Source organism: Struthio camelus, chromosome 2, assembly GCF_040807025.1.
Source record: "Struthio camelus isolate bStrCam1 chromosome 2, bStrCam1.hap1, whole genome shotgun sequence".
In the NCBI taxonomy this organism is placed as follows: Eukaryota; Metazoa; Chordata; class Aves; order Struthioniformes; family Struthionidae; genus Struthio; species Struthio camelus.
The window spans coordinates 160,609,775-160,633,735 of record NC_090943.1 but is presented as its reverse complement, the minus strand read 5'-3'; the positions used below and the strand labels follow the sequence as shown (position 1 = coordinate 160,633,735).

At 40.7% G+C, this 23,961-nt stretch overlaps 1 protein-coding gene across 2 annotated transcripts in view; it reads left to right on the top strand.

Moving 5' to 3' along the window:
- Positions 1–23,961, top strand: part of TMEM65 (transmembrane protein 65) — a 33,360-nt gene that overhangs the window by 6,711 nt on the left and 2,688 nt on the right. For both annotated transcript variants that reach the window (XM_068933229.1, XM_068933228.1), the window contains 5 exons: positions 16,017–16,061; positions 18,185–18,252; positions 19,525–19,579; positions 21,056–21,098; positions 22,458–22,563. In XM_068933229.1, the coding sequence (XP_068789330.1) occupies positions 16,017–16,061; positions 18,185–18,252; positions 19,525–19,579; positions 21,056–21,098; positions 22,458–22,563 (317 nt within the window). The remainder of the gene's footprint in view (positions 1–16,016; positions 16,062–18,184; positions 18,253–19,524; positions 19,580–21,055; positions 21,099–22,457; positions 22,564–23,961) is intronic.

Below are 23,961 nucleotides of genomic sequence, written 5' to 3'. Positions count from 1 at the left end.
CAGATCTTGCTGTAGCTGTTCTGACACAGTATTTTCCTGAAAGGAAAAATCACAAGGCCCTTAGCTGTCACATGCTTCTATATGTATAATACTCGGTGTTTGGCTTTCCCAGGCCCCCTTGCTGAAGAGTAGGGTCCTGCCTTCTGCTCTGTTCAGAGAATGAGGATGGAGCTTGGCCAGGGAGGCTGAGTCTCTCTTCTGTGGAGAGCTCACCAGGCAGTTGCATAAATGGTATGAGCAGGGAAAACCTCGCTGATCAAGTAACTCGGTGACTGCTCTGTTGAGTAACAGATAGAGGTGGGAGTCCACATCCTTCTCCTCCCTGGATTAAACTCTCACTTGTTATAAAACTTCTTTTTCTTGTATCTTGTCTCAAGAATATGGGTGCCTGTTCTAAAAAGAGACCAACTGCATGGGAAGATCTGAATGCTGCATGGGGGTACCTTAATTAAGAGACTTAATACTTCTGAAGTCCAGTGGACAGATACTCTCCACTTCCAAGAAACCTGAAAGTGAAATAGTGATAAAGAAGGAAAAACCAAAACAAAAGCCAAAACAAAAAAACAACGCGTCCCACCCTGAAAGATCCCAAAGCAAAAAAACGTGAACAAAATCCCATCTCTAAAAGGTACTCCCAAGCAATAGAAAATCTCTACTTCCATTACTCGTTCTAGCCCTACTGTGCTATATTAGTCAATTCTACATTTGGTGTCTTTATTCTGATGTACCTTTGTGTTTAAGCTTTAATATGACTGAATGCTTATGATTTATTTGGACTTCCTTTTCAAGTAACAGTAAAACTGCAAATTTCGGTGCCTAGGAAGGTTAAGTGTTTTATCATATTTTCATCTCAGCACATACGGCTAATTTCCATGAGATATACTATGCATATAAAACTTTTCATTTAGTTTAACTTGGATTAGTGTAAATCTGCTGATTTTTCTTTTTCCTGTTTAAACTCCTGAACTTTTTGTTTGTACTCAGTCTGCTTGTGAGTCTTATTCTGTCTGTGCTAGTACAGAGTACTTCAGGAAAAGGCCGTACATACGTTACTTAAATATTGGAAGGGACTGAGATTTAATGCTATAAACAACAAAGTTGGTGGGTGATCCTCCGTAGTATAACTAGCCTGAAACAATTCTTTAAAAATGCCTAATATCACTGTAAGTGTCCACCTTTAAACCACATTAAGCAAGGTACTATTTGCTGAAGTTCACGTTGTTCTTGCTGTTATGGTTCAGTTTTCTTCCCCGTTCTGTAATTTTACTGCCTGTGTAACTTAGCACAATTGGTTCTAGTCTGCGTTCTCCGCTGAAATGTGGGAACCTGGCCATGTGTTTCTGCGGAGGAAAGCCTGCAAACATCTAAACATCAAGCAGTGAAATCAGGGAAGACTAAAGAGAACCCAGTCTCCTTATTACTTGTAAAGGCTCTTTCCTTGCTGGCAGATACTCCAATATTAACTGGAATGTTTTAAATAATGACTTATTGCTGTCTTGCTTTTGGAAAATTTTAGCATCCAGATATCCTAAACCACGTATGAGACTTGAGAAACCAGCGAAGGAGGTAGTATCACCAGAGACGACCAGTGCTTTTGGTACAGTAAAAAAAAAAAAAAGAAAAAAGAAAAAAAGCTTGTTTGCTAAGAAGTGGCATTGCATAAGGCCAGCAAACTGCTGGTTTGACAGCCTTTCTGCCTGCTTGTTTTGATGCAGTTGGCATGCTTTTCTATCAGAAATAAAAGTTCACAGTACTTATTTATGTAGTGTAAGGACTTCAGTCTCAATGTCAGTGGTTCCCTTAATACTTTGGAGACCTGCTGTTAATGTGACTGGAGAAGTGTTTCATGTCCTGCTGTTCCGGAAAGTCTTCTGAGCTATGCTATAATTTTCTAGAAAATGCTAAACCAGAGATTGCTGACTGAGACAGCTGCGTTCCCTTTAAGAAGCTCAGTGTTGTCTACGTTCATCTAAGCTCAGTGTCGTTATGTGTTTTCCTAGGAGAGTGCTGTGCATTAAATTACATGGTCCAAATGTAATGCAGAAATGCTATTACTGTTAAAAATATAATTTAGTTAACTGACTTTGCCCCTCTGTAATTAATGTTTTGGGCAAGGTGAAATAGAGTATTGCTCAACTTAAAATTTGCTTTCCAAATTTTGCTTGTATTGAAGCATGTGGTATGTGCAAAGTAATTACTATGCACAAGCATTTTCTTAGATCACAGAATCACAGAATGGTTGAGGTTGGAAGGGACCTCTGGAGATCATCTAGTCCAACCTCCCTGCTCAAGCAGGGGCCTCTAGAGCACATTGCACAGGATCGCATCCAGACGGGTCTTGAATATCTCCAGCGAAGGAGACTCCACTGCCTCTCTGGGCAACCTGTTCCAGTGCTCTGTCCCCCTCGCAGTGAAGAAGTTTTTCCTCAGGTTCAGATGGAACTTCCTGTGGTTCAGTTTGTGCCCGCTGCCTCTCGTCCTGTCGCTGGGCACCACGGAGAAGAGTCTGGCCCCATCCTCTTGACACCCTCCCTTCAGGTACTTGTAGACATTGCTGAGATCCCCCCAAGCCTTCTCTTCTCCAGGCTGAACAGGCCCAGCTCTCTCAGCCTTTCATTAAACTACTTGAATTAAACTACCAAACCTCGAGCCATTATTCTTTAAATGTATTGTGTGGAAAGATAATACATTTTATTGCCATTGGAAGTCTTTTTTGTTGTTGTTTTTCCTCTCCTCTTCTGGTCTGAGGAGTGCTTTTGACTTAAGCATTTTTAGGAGAGATTACTTAAAACGCAATTTTTACAGTAACTTGAACCTTTTAGAGTCCTAGATTAGAAACACTTTGAACTTCATGTTATAGGTATAAATGAAATGGAGCATGTATACTCTGTGAATATAGAGGCCTTGTTTTAGTGTATAATCTAAATTAAAAGAAAATGAAATTTCATTTAGTTCAATCAGTTTACTTAAAGAAGTTACTTTAGGGTTTACTCATTTCAGCTAAAAACTGGGCTCTCCTCTTTCCTATTTAATCAATGCAAGTATGGAACTACGGAGTCAGCTTGTGTCTCTAGGAGAAAACATTTTATAAAAGACAAAGTAAACGGAAAAGTAAGATACACTGCTTGCCTGATATACTTAAGGAAGCTGTCTTGGATCTCTGGCTCAGTTCATTTTTTGCCAGTAGAAAAGTGGCTCAGATTGGGGAAAGCTGGATTTGAGGCGGGCTTGCTCCCTCTCCCTTGCACCCATGATCTCTCTTTCTCTTTCCCCTTCTCGCTTTTCTTTCTTTCTTCTTAAATTAGCGTGGTGCTATTGGCAAAACTGGATTGCGAATGTTTTTGTGTCCATTTTTTCTGCTGTATGTGAGAACTTCCTTTAATAGCTGTGGTGCCTGCTGGAATGCTTGCGCTGTGCACTAACAACGCTGAAAACTGAACCCCTGTCACCTCTGAAGCACAGTCAAGTTTTTAAGACAAAACCCCCAAAATACCTGTTTTAATCTAGTAGAATGGATATTTCATTCAAAACCGTATGATATGAAATCATAGGTGTCTTTCATGTGTTCATTTGCGTTACTTTGGATGCTTAAATAATAGCGTGTGAATTATGAGTAACGCATCCACCCAGGCAGCCATAATACATATTATTCAGTCCAGCTACTTGTTACACCTTGTTTGCTGAGTCACTTGCCAGTTCGCATTTGTATGCGATGAGCTCATGTTCTTCGCTTTTTTGGGTACTCTCTGAATTTCTCATATTTAATCTCCACAAACTGACAGGCATCACATTTTGGCAAATTCCAACAGGTCGATTTTAACATACATGTTTCTCTTGGGATTATAATGAACAAATGGGAACATACTTGAAGACGGGAATATTCTGACCTCCCTGTGTGTTTAGAGATGGGGTGTATTCTGTGGCAGCCCTCCTATCACCTTAAAACAGGCATAAGGAGAGGCTGGCTTGATTTCTTCTCACCTATCACTTGTACCCAGGGACACACTTGCTAAATTCTTTGTGGCTTTTAGGGGTTTAGTGTATGTACCGTAAGCTGCTCCTTAGCAGTGGTTGTGCTGCACTTTGAGGAGGAAAATCATTTCCCTGTATACGTGCCAGATGTGAGAGCAGGTATTCCCAGAGGTTAAAACCTACCTTGCCATGGTTAATATCTGTTAGGTACGGCTCCTGCTTGATTGAGGGAAGGACACAGTCTTGAAAACTTTTTTTTTTTCCTTTCAAAAAGAATGAAAAAGTTTGAGAGAAAGAGGCTTGTAAATGAGGCCAGCTTGGACTGAGAGGAGCCAGAGATACAGGTCTCGCCATGGCCCAGGCTTCGGTTCGAAAGCTCTCTTCACAGAGAAAATCTGGGACCTGTAATCTGGACGTGGGCAGTGCTTTCAAAACGCTCTGGGAAGCCTTCAGACAAGGTTAGGAGGACAAACACTCTCTAGAAAGTGCAGGAAATGGTAAACGATTGTTGTCTATGCCACAGAGAGGAGTCTGTCCGCTTTTGGGTGCGTTGGTGCTGCTGTGAAGCTTTGTTGGTACTCTCTTGGTGTCCGGATGCTCCTTGTGACCCAACAGATAATTGTTGCCCTTAACCGGTTACCTTTCTGTGCTTGTAAATATCATCAGCTTCTGGTTACTTGTAGCCTCAAAAAAAAAAAAAAAAAACTTTGTTCATAACTTTCATTAGTTGCTCTTTGTAGCTTTTGGCTGTGTGCATGACCTATCCCTTACTTAATGGTGCCCAACTCTCTATAATTCAAGTTATGTGCAGTGTGTAAATCATCATTATCCCTTTGCATATTATCCCAACTCTTGTGACAACCTGAATGGATAGAAATTGTGTTTTATTGGCTTTCATGGAAGACTGGAGAGAAATGTGGATGGAACAAACTTTTTTTTTTTAATCCACATGTTCTTTTATGTACCATAGGCTTCTATTTTCAGATTACAAAAAGCCTTTCAGTGCAACAATTTCTTCACTTCATTGAATACTGGCAATGGACTGATTTTTTTACAAAGTATAAGGAAAGATGTGGTGTCACAAATGTAAAATTAACTGTTTTGTTCGTGAGGTTGCCAGCTTGATCTACAGCCATCTTGCCAAATAAATAAGGATTTTGACCAGAGGGTGGGTAGGAGAGAAGTCTGACCTTCCTCATCCTTCCCTCCCCTGCCAAGTTTCCTATTTATGGCCTATTTTATGTTATTTCATTGGGTAAAGTAAAGGCAGCAAAGGATCTAGGTAGCTGCAAAAGTGGCCGTGGTGTTATAAGTAGCCAGCCTTGATCACCTTTTCCTCTTTAAAAGGTCAGACAAACTTTCACAGAATGGTTGAGGTTGGAAGGGACCTCTGGAGATCATCTAGTCCAACCTCCCTGCTCAAGCAGGGGCCTCTAGAGCACATTGCACAGGATCACATCCAGACGGGTCTTGAATATCTCCAGCGAAGGAGACTCCACTGCCTCTCTGGGCAACCTGTTCCAGTGCTCTGTCCCCCTCGCAGTGAAGAAGTTTTTCCTCAGGTTCAGATGGAACTTCCTGTGGTTCAGTTTGTGCCCGCTGCCTCTCGTCCTGTCGCTGGGCACCACGGAGAAGAGTCTGGCCCCATCCTCTTGACACCCTCCCTTCAGGTACTTGTAGACATTGCTGAGATCCCCCCGAGCCTTCTCTTCTCCAGGCTGAACAGGCCCAGCTCTCTCAGCCTTTCTTCACGGGAGAGATGTTCCAGTCCCTTAATCATCTTAGTAGCCCTTTGCTGGACTCACTGCAGGAGCTCCATGTCTCTCTTGCACTGGGAAGTCCAGCACTGGACACAGTACTTGAGATGTGTCCTCATCGGGGCTGAGGAGAGGGGCAGGATCACCTGCCTCGATGTGCTGGCAACACTGTGCCTCATGCACCCCAGGATCCCATTGGCCTTCTTGGCCACAAGGGCATATTGCTGGCTCATGGGCAACTTGTTGTCCACCAGGACTCCCAGGGCCTTCTCGGCAGAGCTCCTTTCCAGCAGGTCAACCCCCAGCCTGTCCTGGTGCATGGGTTTCTTCCTCCCGAGGTGCAGGACCCTGCACTTGCCTTTGTTGAACTTCAGGAGGTTCCTCTCCGCCCAGCTCTCCAGCCTGTCCAGGTCCCTCTGAAGGGCAGCACAGCCTTCTGGTGTGTCAGCCACTTCTCCAAGGTTTTGTATCATCAGCAAACTTGCTGAGGGTGCACTCTGTGCCTTCCTCCAGGTCACTGATGGAAAAGTTGAACAAGACTGGACCCAGGACTGACCCTTGGGGCACACCGTTAGCTACAGGCCTCCAACTAGACTGTGCGCTGCTGACCACAACCCTCTGAGCTCGGCCATCCAGCCAGGTCTCAATCCACCTCACTGGCCACTCATCCAACCCACATTTGCTGAGTTTCCCTATGAGGATGTGATGGGAGACAGCATCAAAAGCCTTGCTGAAGTCCAGGGAGACAACATCCACTGTTCTCCCCTCATCTGTCCAGCCAGTTGTCCCAGCGTAGAAGGCTATCAGATTGGTCAAGCAGGATTTCCCTTTGGTGAATCTATGCTGACTACTCCAGATCACCTTCTTGTCCTCCAGATGCTCAGTGATGACCTCCGGGATGAGCTGTTCCATCACCTTTCCCGGGATGGAGGTGAGGCTGACAGGCCTGGAGTTTCCTGGCTCCTCCTTCTTGCCCTTTTTGAAGACTGGCGTGACACTGGCTTTCTTCCAGTCCTCAGGCACCTCTCCTGTTCTCCAGGACCTTTCTAAGGTGATGGAGAGTGGCCTAGCGATAACATCCGCCGGCTCCCTCAGCACTTGTGGGTGCATCCCATCGGGGCCCATGGATTTATGGATGTCAAGTTTGGACAAAAGATCTCTAACCTGATCCTCCTCAACCAAGGGAGAGTCTTCCTTTCTCCAGACTTCCTCTCTTCACTTTCTGTGAATGTATCTCCCTCTCTCTGAATAGGGTTAATTTAACAAAGGTGTGTCTGTAGTTCTGATACAGCCTGAATAGCCAGTGCTAAAGATGAGTAGTTTTACTGTGGAATACATGTTACTTGTTGTTACAACCTTATTTATTATTTGTGGTTTACTAGAAAGGAAAAAGAAGTCTTTGGATTTTGCATATTTTTCACTGGGTTTTTTTCACTGTTCAAGTCTCTGGATTGGATGCTAGGAATGTGTCAGATCAGTCTTGCTCCGCGATGTTGGTTATTTCAGTTTCTGAAGGTTGGAGATTGTATATAGCTGAGTTCCACTGTGATTTTGTCTTTTGTAAAAGCTTGAACTCATTTAATTATTCTTTCCTAACCATGGAGGAAAATGGGCTAGCTGATGTGTAGCAGATGTGTCTTGTCTGTATGGGTACAAATTCACCATTGGCTTAAGCCGAGCAGTTGTAAAGAGAGAGAGTCCCAATCTTCTCCACTACCCTGAAAACGTCTGGATGTGCAGTCCCATTTTGTTGCTCCGTGCTGGCACTAGTATTCTTTTGTAGATCTAGCTGTGTACCTACCTGGCTGAGCAAAAGTGCTAGAATAAAGGAAAAGCTCAGAATACATGGTCAAAAAAGGAATTTAGGAACGTGGAGAAAAGCATGTCGAATCACCTCTTGCAGCAGCAACAGGAATTTAGATCACTTCAAGGTACAGTTTTGTATTTGTCTTAAGCTTCAACCTTTCCTTTTGTCTCATGGGAAATGCTGTAGAGGGGTTTCTGCCTCAAGCTGGGGTTCATTTTCTCGTGCCTCAGGGAGGCCTGTGTCGTAGGAGAGCATGAAACAAATAGGAGTACAAATGTGATCCAGATCTCCAGTAAATATTGGTGTTACAGGTATATCATTGACACAGGCAAAACATGATTGTCGTAGTAGAGGCAACTTTGCACTGTCTTCTTGATAGAATTGTGTTAAATAGATTAGATTCTTTATTTCTTCCCATGAAGAAAACAAAATGGACTTTTTCTGTGTTCAGAAGGTCTTGAGGGTTGAGCTGTGGGTTTACGTTCATAATTTGGTAATGGTTCTGCTCTGATTAGTAGAGCTATAGGTAGAGGATACAATTTCAGTACTCTCATAGGAATTTGCTGCTCCCTCACACTTGAAATTTCTGTGAAAAAGCAGGAAAAAGCCTAAGGACAATGAAAAAGCAGAAGGGAAAAATATGCAAAGTTGAAACAACGTTAAATGGTGGAAGCTAGTCTTTTAAAGTGCTCATTGCTTAGTGTCAAGGCAAGGGTCAGTCAACATGGATGTTAAATGGATCACATTTGTAGTACTTCCTAAAGCAGAAGTCCCAAAGTAGCTTTAGAGAAAGTCTGGGCACCGCCATATTTTGCAATAGCATGACTAGTGCTGAAGCTTGAGTTGGCTCTGCAGTTGAAGGCTATATAGATGTGCTTGTGCTGATTAATCTTGAGCATTGAGCTAATTAATCCTCCGGGGGGGGGGGGGTGGCGGGAATCATGCTTTGCTTACCAAAATGCAGGAGATTCTGCAGAAACACCGATCAGGAGAAGAATTTTTCCTTTTTTGTGTTGCAGAATAAAGGCAATTGTTTGAAAGAGTTAAAAGTGAACTTGGTGAGAACTGTTTGCTTGTAGACTACTATGCTCTACTCTTCCCCTGTTATCCTCTGCTTCTCTGTATTTATAAGACTTTATAAAATCAACTTTTAGTAGCTATATGAATTTCCTAATCAGATCACTCATGAACAGAGTAAAATATTTTTTTTAGTAAAACTTAAAATTCATGTGCAGAGTAACTTACTAGGTAATGCAGCTGCATAACAATCTGGCGGGTATTCCATGTTCCTGTAACTTAAAAGCCAAAAGAAAACATTTTGAGGTCAAGTTCCATGTGAAATGTATCTTATGTATTTTTACATCATATTGTATAACATTAATTCCTTCAGCTGTTTGTCAAAGCTGATAATGCATCTTAGTTTCTCTCTATGCAAAGAGCCAGATTTTAAAATCTGACTAGTTCCACAACGGTAGCAAGAATTGCTAAATTACATGGGGGAAAGGAAGAGGAAAGATATCCAAGTGATAGGTTTGCTCAGCTACCTTTAACAGTAGGGTTAAGATTTGAGAAAAACTTCATGGCTACTGAATTCGTATTCATTAGATATTCATTAGATATTAAATACAAGAGAGGTACAAATTAGTTGAGTGGAACTGAAATTGTCAGTAGTTTCTAACATTGTTCTTTTTGCTGATAGGTCTTAATAGTTTCTTAAATGTGTGTGCTGCCCTAAAGTCCTTGTCTTTAGTGCCACTGTGAGAGTTTAGCAGGAGCATAATTACACGTATTGCGAATCTGTAACAAAATGTTTGGACGCCATTCAGTTTATCTGTCTGCCCTATCATTCTGGGTGGGTGTCTCCGTTCTGAGACGGATGAAAAGCAGTAACATCTATATGCGTTCAGAGTCTTTAAAAATGCTTCAGAGAGACTCTTATTTCTGCAGTCTTACTCCCGAGCTCCTCATCGGGCGGGGAATGGAATTTTCCATTTTCTATGAACTTCAGTGCTTGTTAGGTCAAAAAAAGCCCGATACTTACTGACACATGGTTTAACAGCAGTTTGCCTTTAGCTTTAGTACAGTTCTCTTAAAGGAAAAAGAAAAAACTGAAACAAAAAACAACCGAAACCTTTAAGTTTACTGACTGTCTGTGCCACAGCACAGTAGTAACTGCCTGTACGTGGTGTTGGCTGTTGGAACGGTTGTTGCTGTCTGCCTGAAGACAGGTGCTGGGGCTGCCGGTACCAGGCAGTATGGGAAGCACTGCTGTTGCCAGCCTTGAATTCACTCCTGTAGGAAGCATTGCTATGGATTTTGCATCTCTTGATATTAACCAAGTAGCTGCTTCTCATTGTCAAGACCCTTAGCTCTGCAAGAGGCAAAAGCTTGCACTGTGTGCGTAGGAATATGACCAACAAATGTATTAGAAAAAGCAAATGAGTGTAGCAGGGACCTGATCCACTACTGCTTTTCTGGGGCCCAAGCCCTTGTATTATTAATATTTTTCATGCTGGGACAGAGGAGGAGGGAACACCCAGTCCCCTCTTGCTGCGCAGGCCGTTGTCAGTAGGCTTCTTCCTCCAAAGTTGCACTGCTGCTTACAAATACAGCACAATTTGCTTATATTTGAAAGCCAGCACTGCTCTCTGTTCTTCACAAATTACCGCCTTCCCCCCCCCCGTTTTGGGGAAACATAACAAATTACCGCCTCCTCCCCCCCCCCCCCCCTGTTTTGGGGAAACAAGTATGTTTCTGGGCAGGTGAGGGAAGGGCGTAAGTGAGAGGCAGAGTGGGAAACAAATTCATCTCTCGCTTTCTTCTCAAATTTCTTTTTAAAAACAGGACCTGGTGGGAACATTGTGAAATAAAGGATCCCTAAATTGTATATATTCCTCCCTAGATACTTCATGAACATGCATATTTAGGCATCAGCAAGGCGTAATATTTTCCTCTTTCAAGATGAGGGAGGGCACTGTACTAGATGAGATCTCTTTGGCTGGGCTTAGAGCTGTGACAAGCCTCGTTATCGAATCTTTTGTGGTGTCACAGCTGTTTTCCTTGCTTTTTCTTATGTGAAGCTACTACAAAGGAAATCATAGAACCTAACCTGAGACTATGATTGCATATAGATATTATGATTTTATTTGCTTCCAGTTCAACACTGTTGCTGAGCTGCTTCTCTGCTCGGCTGGAAGCCAGTGAATTCACTAATAGGTACCCAAAACCAGAGATGCCCAGGAGAATTCAGTGCTGACAGAGAAGTGTTAACACCTCCTATTACAGAACCATAACTAGCAGCGTATGGTTAGATGAGATTAATTCCGCTTTAATGTTAGCCTGAAATAGTTACTCAGTCTTGTTCCATAGGTAATGGGGAGGGCAGTAGTAATCCCTGAGGAAGATTCGTTCATCCTAAGATGCAAGAGTCTGAGAGGTGTCCCTCTGTTATCTTATGGTCTCAGTTTCTTCCGAATTCATTGCAGTCCCCGAGCGTTCGAACATGGAGGGTGAAGAGGAAGAGAAGAGCCCACCTCTGTTTGTGGCGATGGCCGTTATGGTTCTGCAAATGAGTTTACCTTTTTGTGGCAGAGTCTTGACTTTGTGAATGGCTCACTCGTGGGGGAATTACAACAGCCAAGTTATTTTTTGGCAGTACTCTTGCACCTTAGATCTGTGTCTGAATGCACAGATCAGAGGACTGCATCATTGTTCATGTTTGGATTCCTGCAGTGTTATCTCCCGTGCGTCTGGCATTTCTATGTAGTCACTTCAGCTGTTTCTTTCTGACATTTCTCTTTGAACAAGGCAGCTCAAACGCCATACATCTATCATTGCCCTGTACCTCTGTTATAAACCAAAAGCTCTTTCTATGTCGTCCTCGTTTTAGCCGAGTTAACCCCCTCCAATCTTGTAGCAACCGTCTTATTTCTAATATTTTGCAACTGCAGTTTGGGACCTTGCAAAGTGAACCACTGCAAGTCATATTTTGGCATGAATCTGCTTGGATGGAAATGAAGGACTGAGCTTTGAGTTTATAAGGTGCTGAAATGAAGTTGGAATGGGTCAGGAAAAGTCCCTTAGAGATACAGATGGTGATGTGGATTTCTGGATACCTGTTTTCATTTAATGCTTTCTCTTAGACTTCCAGTCTGGGTTTCCCACCTTAAGTGTCTATGTAATTGCAAATGTCCTTAAAATGCTATTAATGGTGTATTGCTTTGTCGGAAGGGCTAAGAGAATAAGTAGATTGCATACTTGTATTATTTGATGATGAACATCCAGTAGGCGCTGAAGAGAAAATTGAAACGAAGTTCTATGATGTTAAAAGCTATATCTCGTGAAAAAATACGTTACTAACGCATCTGCTCTACACCACTAGGTCCAGTGGTATAGAGTAGTTGTAACCCCCCTGTTAGGGATTTTTTTTTCCTTTGGACCCAGACTGCTTGCATCAACTATATGTGGCACTTGGCCCCAGCGCTCTCCTGGGGTCTGCGGCTGCTTGCCTGCTAGGAAAGGATCTCTGGAACTGTTCCCAGCGCTTGGTCTTTAGATGTAATAGCAGCTCCAAGTAAAGATGATGATGATCTCTTTTGCTCCTCTAAGGTTTTTGAGGGAGGGAGATGGGACATGATCATTATGTAGTTTTCTGCAGTTTTAGGGAGAGCAAAAGTTAGTCTTTCATACCTGTAGTGCCACGTCTGTATTTGTGCAGAACAATTTTTTTTTGAGAGAGTTATCTTTTCACTGGTGATAGAGGACACGATGTAATGATTTTTCTCTGTGTATTCATTGCTTGTTGGTGCTTTGCTAAGCTTTCTCTTTTTCTGTGCATGTGACTGAACTGGCTAACAGTAGAGCTTATATTTAGCGCTGCACGAGTCAGCATCCTTTCATGCTTTAATTGCTGTACTAACAGGAAATCATTTGTGAGTTATCACAAGAGATGGAGATATCTTTTTCTCTGCTGTCAGTTCATGGCTCGACTGTTCCTGTATGGAATATTAAGGGAAGCCAATTGAAAACCAATGACCGCGGTTATTCAGTCTTATGTTTTGCTGTGCGTACTGAGGTTTTTGCAGCTTTTACTAAAGCTTGGAGAAAACGAGGAACAAAGAGGGATGAGGATTATTCAGGGAGTAAACTTTTACCTCATAATCAGAATTTATTCTTAAGGCTCCGTCTCTAGATACTGAAGAAAGCAATAACGCTTATGTCGTTTTTATGCTCCAGTCCAGAATTTGTCTCCATAGACCTTTATCCTCTTATGAATACATCTATAAAGGAATACAGCTTTTATATAGAAACAAAAATTGCTTTGGTTCCTTGTTCTGTGTATGTGAAGCCCTTGCTGTTTTCATGAAGCCTATGTGAGTGATTTGCCGGAACTGCTTGGACAGGCAGGTTGGACAAAACTGATGTTCTCGACTGATGGATTTGAGGCAAAGCCGCCCTCCTCTTCCACATGAGAGACTGTCATTCAGACTCTGCGGTAGGGTTATAATGGATCCAGTTTATTAATATTTCTCATATTTCCCCCGTACCTTCTTACCTTCATTGTTAAACCATTATTCTTAAGAATTCAGTTATTACTTAAAAACTATAAAGCACACTTCTTAGATTCTTGCATTAGATTTAATGCTGTTCAACTATAGCGTGTATGCTCCTCAAGCAGCCCTGGCCGTAGTACCGATTTCTGCCTTAACATTTCAGTAGTACTTGTGTTTGCTGCCCTGCGATGACAGTAACGGATTTAGCTGTAAAATCTTATGGTAGTGTTAGCTGCAGTTTCAGTAGTGAATTACCTCCGTCTACCTCAACACTTCAACTCTCAAGCATTGCATTCTGAATGAATTCAGTTCTTGAAACTGGGTTTTGCACTTACGGTTTTTCTTTCCTCCAGTAAAACAAGTAAAGGATAGGTTTCCTTTGCTCTGCTCGCTGAAGATTTTTTTTTTTTTTTTCCTTTTTATGCTGAGCCTTGAAAATTCAAAAAGCCAGGATAGCTTCCTGTGAATAAATTGTGAAATATGCTTGGGAATAGTGTATCTAGAATTATACATTGTTTCAAAGTGGTTTTTTTTTTTTGTTGTTCTTTCTGAGAAGTGATCCCCTTGTGACTGCGTATTTCACAGGGTGTTAAAGTGCGTAAGGCTTTAAGGTACTGGAAACGATTCTGTAAAATCGTTCTTGGCTTTCATGCCATGGTGCTTATTAATTCTTTCTTCTTTACTTATTTATTTTTTTTCTCCCAGTCGGCCAGGTTTAAACGAAGTCTTAGGTTCTGAGGGTAGCTTTGCGCACCGTCACCTGCTGTACTAAAGCTTTGCAGTTTTGTGCGATAAAACTGCATAGTCTCCTGCTTTGGTACCCCAAATATTTCACTTGGGAGTTGCCTAGACTAACTGGATATGATAACTGCCTTTTAAAAATCGGGACAAACTGTGAAAAGATGTCAGGTCCTCAGAAATAAAAGGAGTGTGACTTGGCAACTTGTGTATGCTGTTGCAGATTTTTGTCATGAAATTCTTGTTTGTGAAGAACTAGACTTGAAGAACGGATGATACTTCACCGAGGATGGCTTCAGTGATGGGGTTCGAAGCAAGCAGCCCTAGCAATCAATGTAATAGCTTCTTGCCGGAGCAAAGAGCTCCGGAAGACAGTACTCCCTTATGCCTGTATTTGTGATTTTTGCGTTTTCATTCCTCTCTCCTTGGCATCCTACAAGATGGAGCAACAGGTTGTTGGGAGAACTTTGTCAGGAACTGATGCCAAATCTGGTGCTGTTGGCTTAGGCTGCCTGGCTACCCCCAGGGGAGCCCGCATGCAGACGGGGGCAATGAAGTTTGGGTGGGCAGTGGGTTCCCTCCTTTGTACCAAGTCCTCCTGGACACCAGCTGAGAACTTCAGTGTCGCTTCTTCTGGCTGTTGGGCACAAATAATGCCTGTAGCTGGGGCAGATTGGTTCTTACAGGGCTCCCATCTGCTAATTGGCTGGTGTTTGGTTCTTCCCTTAGCTCGAGGTTTTAATCTGGGAACGCTGTAGCTTGTTCTGTTTTAAAAAATATATGTATTTTTGTGGTACTTGGGCTGGACTTCTCTCACTTTCATGGCAAGTACAGTTGGCTGTTTCTTTGGAGCTTGGATATTTTATCTTTCTCTAGGAGCTCTTGTAGCTGTTAAAGCTTGAAAGGTTTTATAGTTTTCAACCTTAAATTAATGCAGTTACTTTTGAAGGCAGTATTCGGTTTGCCTGAATAATGGTGTCATGTTCTAGACTAAAAACCAGCCAAACAAAAACATCGGTTTAGGTGAATTTACTAGTTACACCTTTGCAATAGTTTTGAGTATACCAGCTCACTTGGATGTTGCAGGGATGCTCAGTCTAATCTGTGCAGTTCAGACATGGTGCGGACTGTGCCAGGATGATTGACAGCCTGTGTTTGTAGTGTTGTCTTTTTACACTAGCTACTGTGGTAGCCCCAAGTACATGTTGATCACCTGGGGTAGTGACATAAGCTTCCCAAATATTTTACAGGAGAAAACCTTTGCCTAGAGAAGTTGAAGTTGCCTACTCCAAAAATCTGTCAGCGTTTTTGCAAAAGCTCGGGGTTTGGTGTACTGGAAGATATTGGGGCCACTTTTTTTTTTTTTTTTAAACTCCTCCTTTGAAGAGGAGTGTTTTGTTTGGCTTGAAGACCATTTAAAAAAAACTAAATAAGTAGCTTAGTTCCTCCCTCATGTCCCAGAAATTTGCTGTGAAATGGGTGCCTGTTGCTGCTGCCGCCTTTTACTCATCACCTGTCACTTGGTGAAACTGCATTAGCTTCCTATGAAATATTCTGTGGGGTTCAGGAACGGGGTCCTTGCCTTAAGCTCTCAGTGGTTTGAGCCCAGCATACCTAAAACATGCACCAAGTGACCAAACTCGATCTGCTGTGATTGAAATCCGTGGTCTCTAATGTCGTAGTATTTCTTTTGTTCTCTCACCGGCTAACGGATGTCTGCTGTCAGGACAGAAATGGTAGGGGGTTTTTGCAAACTGGCTGGAGGAATGAAGGTTGTCTGCTGCCTGCTTAGAGTACCTCTAAAATCTAACAGTAAATTATTGTATTCATTAGATGTCCCTTTTTTTTCTAATATTAGTATGATTTTTCTAACTTTCTTATCTAATCCAGTAACAAAGATGGCTACTGGGCTGTTCTAGTGCATAAACTGTTATTTTGCATAGTCACTTGTAAATATAAGCTTAATCTTGTCATATCAATCTGAGAGACTTTTTGGCTTTTAATATCATGTTATCTAATACAAAATAATTAAAATATAGAAATATAAAGCTTTTGTTGCTCAAGTTTTAATGATATTAATCAACGTAACTGGTTTTTTGCCTGCTGGTAATTGTGTAAACTCATTGTGTTACAGAAAACTTAATTTGTGATGAACTAGCTAACTTTCTCATTTCATTTTAACTTCTCCAGAGAAGTTGGAGGTTGCACCACCATCTCCAGGACAACTGAGACATGGTAAAACAAGAATGTCTGAATGTAGTTCAATATTTGTGCAGTCTTTGTATTTGAATTGCTTCATCTTCTCCTCCTCCTAGCGTTACTTTGTACTCCTCCCTGTAGTACCGAGTTGTAGATGAACGAAAGCAAGCACCCACAATCCTATTGCCCTCTCTATTTCATAATACCTCAGTTGGAGAGAGAAAGGGACTAGGGCCGAAAGTCCAAATGAAACAACATTGTTCAGAGCCAGTAGCAAAAATGTTTCTCTAAGCCAAGCTGCTTTGACGCTGCGGTAGCGTGTGCGGTTTTGTGTGTTTAAGCTTAAAACTGCTGACTGACTTCTGGTCACATATACTTTAAATGGACTGAGAAGAGAGATAAAATTATAGAGAACTTGGAAATAGGTTTGGTTTTCTTTATAATACTAAATTCTGACTCATTTTCCAAATCAGTGTATTCTTGTGTTTTTAAGCTCTGTCAGTGAGCAATCATTTATGCAAATCTTCTCCTATTCTGTGTATCTATGTTTTTTTTTTTTTTTGTGTTAGCCACTGGAGTTCTGTTTACTCCATGGACTCCAACATTTTGTCAACTTCAGTAAGAATTTGAGCCCAAATTTGAGCTCTGCAGATTCATAGTTAGCTACACAAATCTGAAAAACCGATAGCATCTTTTTGCGTGCTTTTTTCCTTATTATCTTTCAGTGTTTTTTTCTCTCCTGCTGTAAACAATTTTTTAAAAGTCCACATATTACATGCTTTATTCTTATATTTATATTTAAAAAATGCTGACAGTCTTACAAAATAGTTCAAAAGTCCAAGCACGTTTTGGTACCTGAGCATGAAAGGTCTCTTGAAGTGTGGCCTTTTGCTTTTTTATGTGATCATGCTTCCCGTGGTACGCAGAACCAAAAGGGAGAGCTACCTGTTTCATTTCGTGTGACTGTGAGGTTCATACATACTCTTCTCCCTTCCTTCTTTGTATGTTTGTGTCTCTGTACACTTAAAAATGTGGTTGTTGATCATATCTGAAGTGGAAAAGCCCTAAATAGCTGGTACGTTTTAAAAGTTGAAAAAGTGGAAAACTAATTTTCTAAACTGTATTTTAGTCAAGTAGTCTGTCCCTAGTGCTGTGTTTAGGCTTATGCTGCTAGCACCTTAAGACTCAGTTGGAAGCAATGCCATGCAAATTTAGTCCCATCTCTGTAAGAAATTTATAAGCTAAAGCTTGGGAGAGAAAATGGAACAGGACAAAAGGAAAGATACAGTATCACTGTGTGCTTGCTGTCAGAAATTGTTCAGACTAGCATGTCCCAAGTTGCTGCAAAAGAAAATATTTTCAAACAGGATTTATTTGGAGTGTCAAGAATGAAAAGATGCATGAAATAAAAGGTGGAACTTGATTCTTTAAACAATGTATGGAGGACCCTCTTCAAGTCTAATTGTATTCAACGTAGTGCCCCAAGAAAATCAAGATACAGAGGTTTGGGTTGAATAGTGAGATAATTAACACATTAGTGAAAATAGTCTTAGTATTTGCAGGTTTTGCTGAAGGAGTCTTTGGGTACTCTGCTTTATATGATAAGAACTGCCTAGCTGTAGGTAATACTCTTTAAAAAAAATAAATAAATAAAATAAATGAATTTTTAGGAATGTTTGAAGAAGATGGATCTCTTGCACTGGGATAGAGAGGGAATTGCAGAGAAAGTAAGGGCTTTATTTGAAGCTGCTTCCTAGAATGAGAGAAGAATGCAAAGAGTCTGAGACAGAGTTTGCCAGTCTTCTGTGATACTGCAGCATCAGTTGGAAGGATTGTAAGTAGTATCAAAGTTTGTGTAGTTTTAAATATTTCCCTTATGCACTAGCAGGCTTCCATCCAAAAGTTTACAAGTATTTGTGAAGAGTAAGTTGGTTTAACTGGTTATTCAGAAGCCATAGATGTAGCAGAGGTTTTACCAAACCTGCTAAAAATAAAAACAGGTCACTAACAGAAATAGTAGGAAAGGGTTTTTTTGTGTGTTGTCTTTGCTTCTCTTAAAGGCGATGCCTGCTGATTAAACTGACATATCAGTTGTTCATGTAAACTAATGAACTCTCTTAATAAATATTTATTATCTCTTTATTACTTATTTCTTTTAGTGTTCTTCCACAATGCATTGCCTTTTGTAGGGTTTGGATTTTTGGATAACGCAATTATGATTGCTGCGGTAAGTTCATTTTTTAATTCCTTGATCAAGTCGTCATGCTTCATTTTGTTCAAGTGTTCGTTGTGCTAAATGAGCAAATGAGAGCTTCAGGAAGACTCCTTTCCCTCTGCCTTAAGACACTAATTTCTATTTCAGTTTTTCCAGTGAGAAAATTTCCATGCTTTATTCAGACTCTGCAGAATGTTTTCAAAGGAGTGCTGTTCCTCCTGAAGGCGAGCACTGTAACAAATTTTACTGAATTGAAATGACACTTTTCTTTCCTCTCCTAATTTGTGCTGTAAGATACGTTTATGATCACAGAGTCGGTATTCTTGTTTCTTCTTACTGGTAGCCAAATGTAGTTATAATGCATTGATAAGTAGGTCTTCAGTGTTCTTTACTAATGTGTTCCTTTTATTCTGGGTGATGCAAGCATTGTTAATAGCGGTGCTGATTTGCATTGACGTAGCTGAGCAATGCTTACTCTTTTTTTTTTTGTTCGTTTGGAAGATGAAATGGGCTTGTGGGATGGGAAGAGGAGTAAAAGCCAAAGATGCTGTTTCTTATGTCGAATAGTCATTGATGCTGTGACCTTAGTCATAGGATGATTCAGGTCGGAAGGGACCTCAGGAAGTCTGTAGTCCAACGTCCTGCTTAAAGCAAGGGTCAACAATAAGGTCAGACCAGGGTTTTGGGCCTTGAAAAACTCCCAAGGATGTAGACTGCACAACATCTCTTGGCAACCTATTCCAATATTTGACTGCCCTCGCTGAAAAAAAATTTTCCTGGAACCTCTCTTATTTCGATTTATGCCCATTGTCACTCATCCTCCTGCGAAGCACTGCTGTATATCATCCCGCTGTTCACTGTGATTTTCAGTTTCCTTAACTGAAAAGATAAGGGGGTATGATACTACTTTTTTATTATTTTACTCAGTATTGGTAGAAAAAGCTTGCTTTCTGAACTGTGCATTCGGCTAAGAATTGTAGTGGGAAAGCGGTATGCAAAAAGGGTTGGGTTTTTTTTGTCCATTAGGTGGCCGTTATGAGATGATATATGGTATTAAAACAATATCTGAACAGTATTAAAACAACATATGAGGTAGGCCCTTGTTCTAAGGGATGATACGTATGCTGGGAGGATAGGATCTGTGCAGTTCTATTAGAGATAACATTCATTTATCCTTTCAAGTCGAACATAAACAAGCAGTAAGCAATACTTAGGCCAGTTGAAGTGAGATCATCTGTTTTAATTCCGAATCCCTCAAATAATGAAAAAATTCTTATTTTTCAGGGAACGCAAATAGAACTGTCAATTGGAGTTATCCTAGGAATTTCAACTATGGCAGGCAAGTAATAAAAATGTAACATATATAGACTAATTTGACACATTCCTATATTTTAGACTGAAAATGGGCTACCGGGCTTAAAACAGCTCTGGTCTTACAGCTGCCTGTCCTAATAAAGAAACAACCTTTGGCTGAAGCAAGGATGTATTCCATCTGCAGAAATGGAATTTCAGTTCAAATTGCTTTTGAAATACTGGCTTTTATTGTTGTGGTGTGTGGGTGTTTTGTTCTTTTTTTTCTTTTTTAATCCAAAAATTCAGCTCCTGGGTCACTTGGAAGAGCCTATTTCTGTTTCTGTAATAGAAGTGCTGCTGCTGTTAGGCAAGCTGCTGTTTGCTTGCAGTGCTAAGTGAAGATCAATGTTTGGGGTCCCTTTAGTACGTTGTCCCGTGTTCTCGCTGGCTTCGTTGTCTTGGTGTGATACCATGCAATGGTACAGAAAAGCAGCCCTGCTCTATCACTGTGCCAAACCTGCTCAGCAGCTTTGCTGTATCTGCAAGAAAGCCACGCTTAATGGGAGGGACAGAAACTGCTCATGGACAGTATAAATTTGCTTGTTTCTAGGAGTGCCAGGCTTTTCCGGTCTTTGCCATTTTTTTTCCCCCTCCCCAACTGAACATCTCAAATGTGAAGGAAATAGGGTAATAAAATTGAGGATGCAGTGTTTTACCTAGCAAGTTTTCTGCTAGTCCTCCCTGTATCTGTGATACTGGGTCTAATAAGTTTAGCAGGAAAAAGACGTCAGAGTTTCGTTAACTAAGAAATGTTCATGCTTCCTGCTCAAGCAGTATGCCAGCTGCAGGTGTAGCACTGTTCTGAAGCACCCTAATTGCTTAAATGAATTTGTATAGCAGAACCGATTAATGGTTTGAACGCTCTGTTGCAATGCAGGATAGTCGCAGGCAAGCTTATCTCATTAAGATCTGCTGTGAAATCATGTATTTTAAGAATGTAGCTTTAAAGTATTACCTATTCAACTGCGTGTGCGGTATTTGCTCCTGAATTACCAGAGTTCATGAATATCATGCCTACTTTTAAAATGTTTATCAAAGTTATGTATGCAAGTAACAGTTCCTTCGGTTTCCAGTGGTTTTGCCTCTTCAGGCACTAGGAGGTGTTGTTTGGTGTCCAGTGTTAAATGTATGAAACTGGCAACTGTGTTGTGGCTGTTATCTTTGATCTGAAAAGCTGTTATACCAATTTCCAGGTGTCACTCTTTCTGTATTCACAAAGCTTTCCTAGTAGAAGTTCAGAAAAATATTTACATTTCCTGCTATTGTTAGTCCAACTGCCACTATTACAAGTTCTAGTAAGGTTAGAAGATTAGCTGTACAAAAGAAATTTTTAGTCTTTTATGCAACATTTAGTGGTAAGAGTGAGGGTCAATTGTGGGGATTGTTTGGATTTTTTGGGCTGTATTATTAAAATAATACTTTCTCCCTTCCCCTCCCCTTTTCTTCCCTTTCCCCCCTCCAGCTGCTGCTTTGGGAAACCTTGTTTCAGATTTAGCTGGACTGGGGTATGTCTGAATTTTTTTAAAAAATATGTTGATTTCTTGCTGCTTTGAAAACAAGCTAGGGTTGCTAATTGGTGCTAACAAACCAGTACCATATAAGCTGTTGAAATTGCTTTATTTCTTTTCTCCAGATCTTAAATTGCGCTTCAGTAAACCAAATGACTATAGAAATGCGTCCTATTTTCTCCAAAGAAACAGTTAAATTATATTCCTTGTTGAGGTTCAAATTAGTTTTGAAGCAGAGAGTAGTTCTCTGACTATTTCAATATGTTCTGACAACATAATCAAAAAAATGTACTGGGGAAATTACATGTTTTAATTGATAACATTGGGAATGGCATTTAATCTGATTTGATGTACTCAGTAGATACTGCTTGCTTGTAAAGAAGTAGTGGGATTTTTGTCATTAGAAAGTGCGTTTGTTAAAATGACCTGAGCCATTTACATGTGTGTTTTGCACACGTGTCAAGGAGAGATTGATGAGAACATCATCTGAAAGCTTGGCTCTGAAGTCGCTGAGTTGAAACTCAAGGTGTTGAATATCTCTGAGTAGAAAGTGGAAGCCTGTATTGAGATAAGAGAAACTCAGTTTAGCTTTTTGTAGTCCAGTACCTTTTCAAGAAAGCCACATAACAGTGAATATGACACCCTAAACCGCAAGCCCTGGACCGTGGGAGGGCAAATATTGCAGGAGGAGGCATCGTATTCTTGTCCTGTTGTGCTGTTCCTGTAAGCACTTGTTCCCAGTCATTTGTTGCCCAGAGGGTGGGGTGCTGAGCTGGGGGGGGGCCTTTCGTCTCGCCTGGTATGGCTACTGCTCTGAACAGCTTGGAAAATGCATTTTTACAATAGGGCCCTGGAAAATATATAATCTATTTATTAAGAGAAGGAAACATCTTCAGAGCCAGAAATACCTATCTATTACTAATCAGTGGCGCTTGAGCTCTTTTTCTGTTAAAAAGAGATACAGCGGATTCCTTTTATTTTATTTAAGTTTGCATAGTTTCCACTCTTAATTTTTTTTTCCGTATATAACAAAGCGTATTGCTGAACAGTGTGTGAGTGGTGGAATGTTTCCTATTGTAAAAGTTGCTACGAGCTGTGCTAAGACAGTAGCATCTTATTGCTGAAGTTTTTCTAGAGGTATTGCATATTAGTGAGAAAATTAGTTAATTTACGTTGTAAAATGTGAACTGAAGTCTGAATACGTTCCTATATTTGCCTTGTGATGGCTTTGGCATTATGCGTACTGAAGGAAAAGCTATTCCTTGTTGAAGTTCAGTGCTTCAAATAGTTGAAAATCCTCACTTAAAGACACTTTCAGATCCTAAATCATATGTTCCTGTTTTGTTGTTTATCCAGTCTTGCAGGTTATGTAGAAGCTTTAGCTTCAAGGCTGGGTCTGTCAATCCCTGATTTGACACCGAAACAAGCTGATATGTGGCAAACACGTCTCAGTGCACACTTGGTAAGCGTCCTTTCAGAATTATTTATGTGGAATTTCTTTTTTTTTTTTTTTCTTTTTACTAATATTTAATGATTGTGATTTCTTTTTGTCGCTTTTGTCCTTAAATACCTAATGACCACTAAAATTTTGAAGATTTGCTGAAAGGTTTGACTGTGCGTTCATGTCAGGGGGAGCATTATCAGACTGGACTGTTTTTGGTCATGGGTATTTTTTGTATGAGACAAGCCGTGAGTAACTGGTAGCGTGGATAATCTCTACCATGACTTCACATATGTTGTGCAGATCCCTTGATTGAACTCTAGCTACAATGCTAAGATAGTCAATTTGAAAGTTATGACAGTATATATGTCTCCGCACCCTTGGCAGTTTTATTCCTTTATATTCTTTGTCAAGTGCTTATTAGTAATATAGCTGTACTAGTATGTATTAATTTTGAATATTTTATAGTTAGCTTGGATATTAAATTAATTTTTATCTGGATAAATTAGCATTCAAGTATCACTGCCAAATTCTATAGTAACTTGCATAGTTATGGGACACTCATCTTGTAGATGCATTTTCACGATGAATACTTCATTAACATTTAAACGTTTGAACAGTCCCACTTTAGCAATGAGAGCGTTAGTTTATTTTTGTAGCAAGGCACTTGTGGTTAAATAAACACTATGTCTAGTGTTCAGATATTTCCGCAAGCGTAAAAATTTTGGGGGGAAAAACATCTGTTTGCAGATTTAAGGGAAGAGAAGTAACCTTTCCTGAGGAAAGGTTCAGGAAAAAAGTCTGCCTTTAGCAGTGATATATCAAGGCAGTGAGTGGGGAAGAGGAACTAGGCAAGTCGTAAGTTGGCTGCCTTTTAGTCTCTGTCTAACATTTGGGTTTTTCAGTGGAAACTGAGTCTGTGGCCCAAATCTCAGTCATTTCAGTACAGTTTGTTCACAGCCCTTCTCTATTCAAAGGACTTTTGAGTGTCTTAGCCTACATGCTCCTTATTTATTTTTCTCTTTTAAATAATTACCCACTGTCTGAAGCTTCTCAATGCCATCCACCTACTGCTGGTAGAGATGTGATCGGGATGCTGCCTTTCTTATTTCTTTCCTCTCCTTTTGACCTTTACATCTAGGTCAATTGTGAAATCTTTTCCTATCTATTTTTTTGTCTCTACCTTGTGCCCTTGCCAACTGTCGTGTTTACTTGGAGTTCCCTGTTCATGGCCTTGGTGACAATTTGCGTTACCAGATACCAGAAGATATGTTTTATAGTTGCACCTCAAATGTGTTTTTTTTCCTGCCCTGTCTTCCTGGTCATTTTACTGACCCTTTTGAGTCTCGGTCTCCTCCTTTACCACATAGGCAACTCTTAACGGGTCATGCCCCTCATCTTTATTTGGAATTGTCTTTT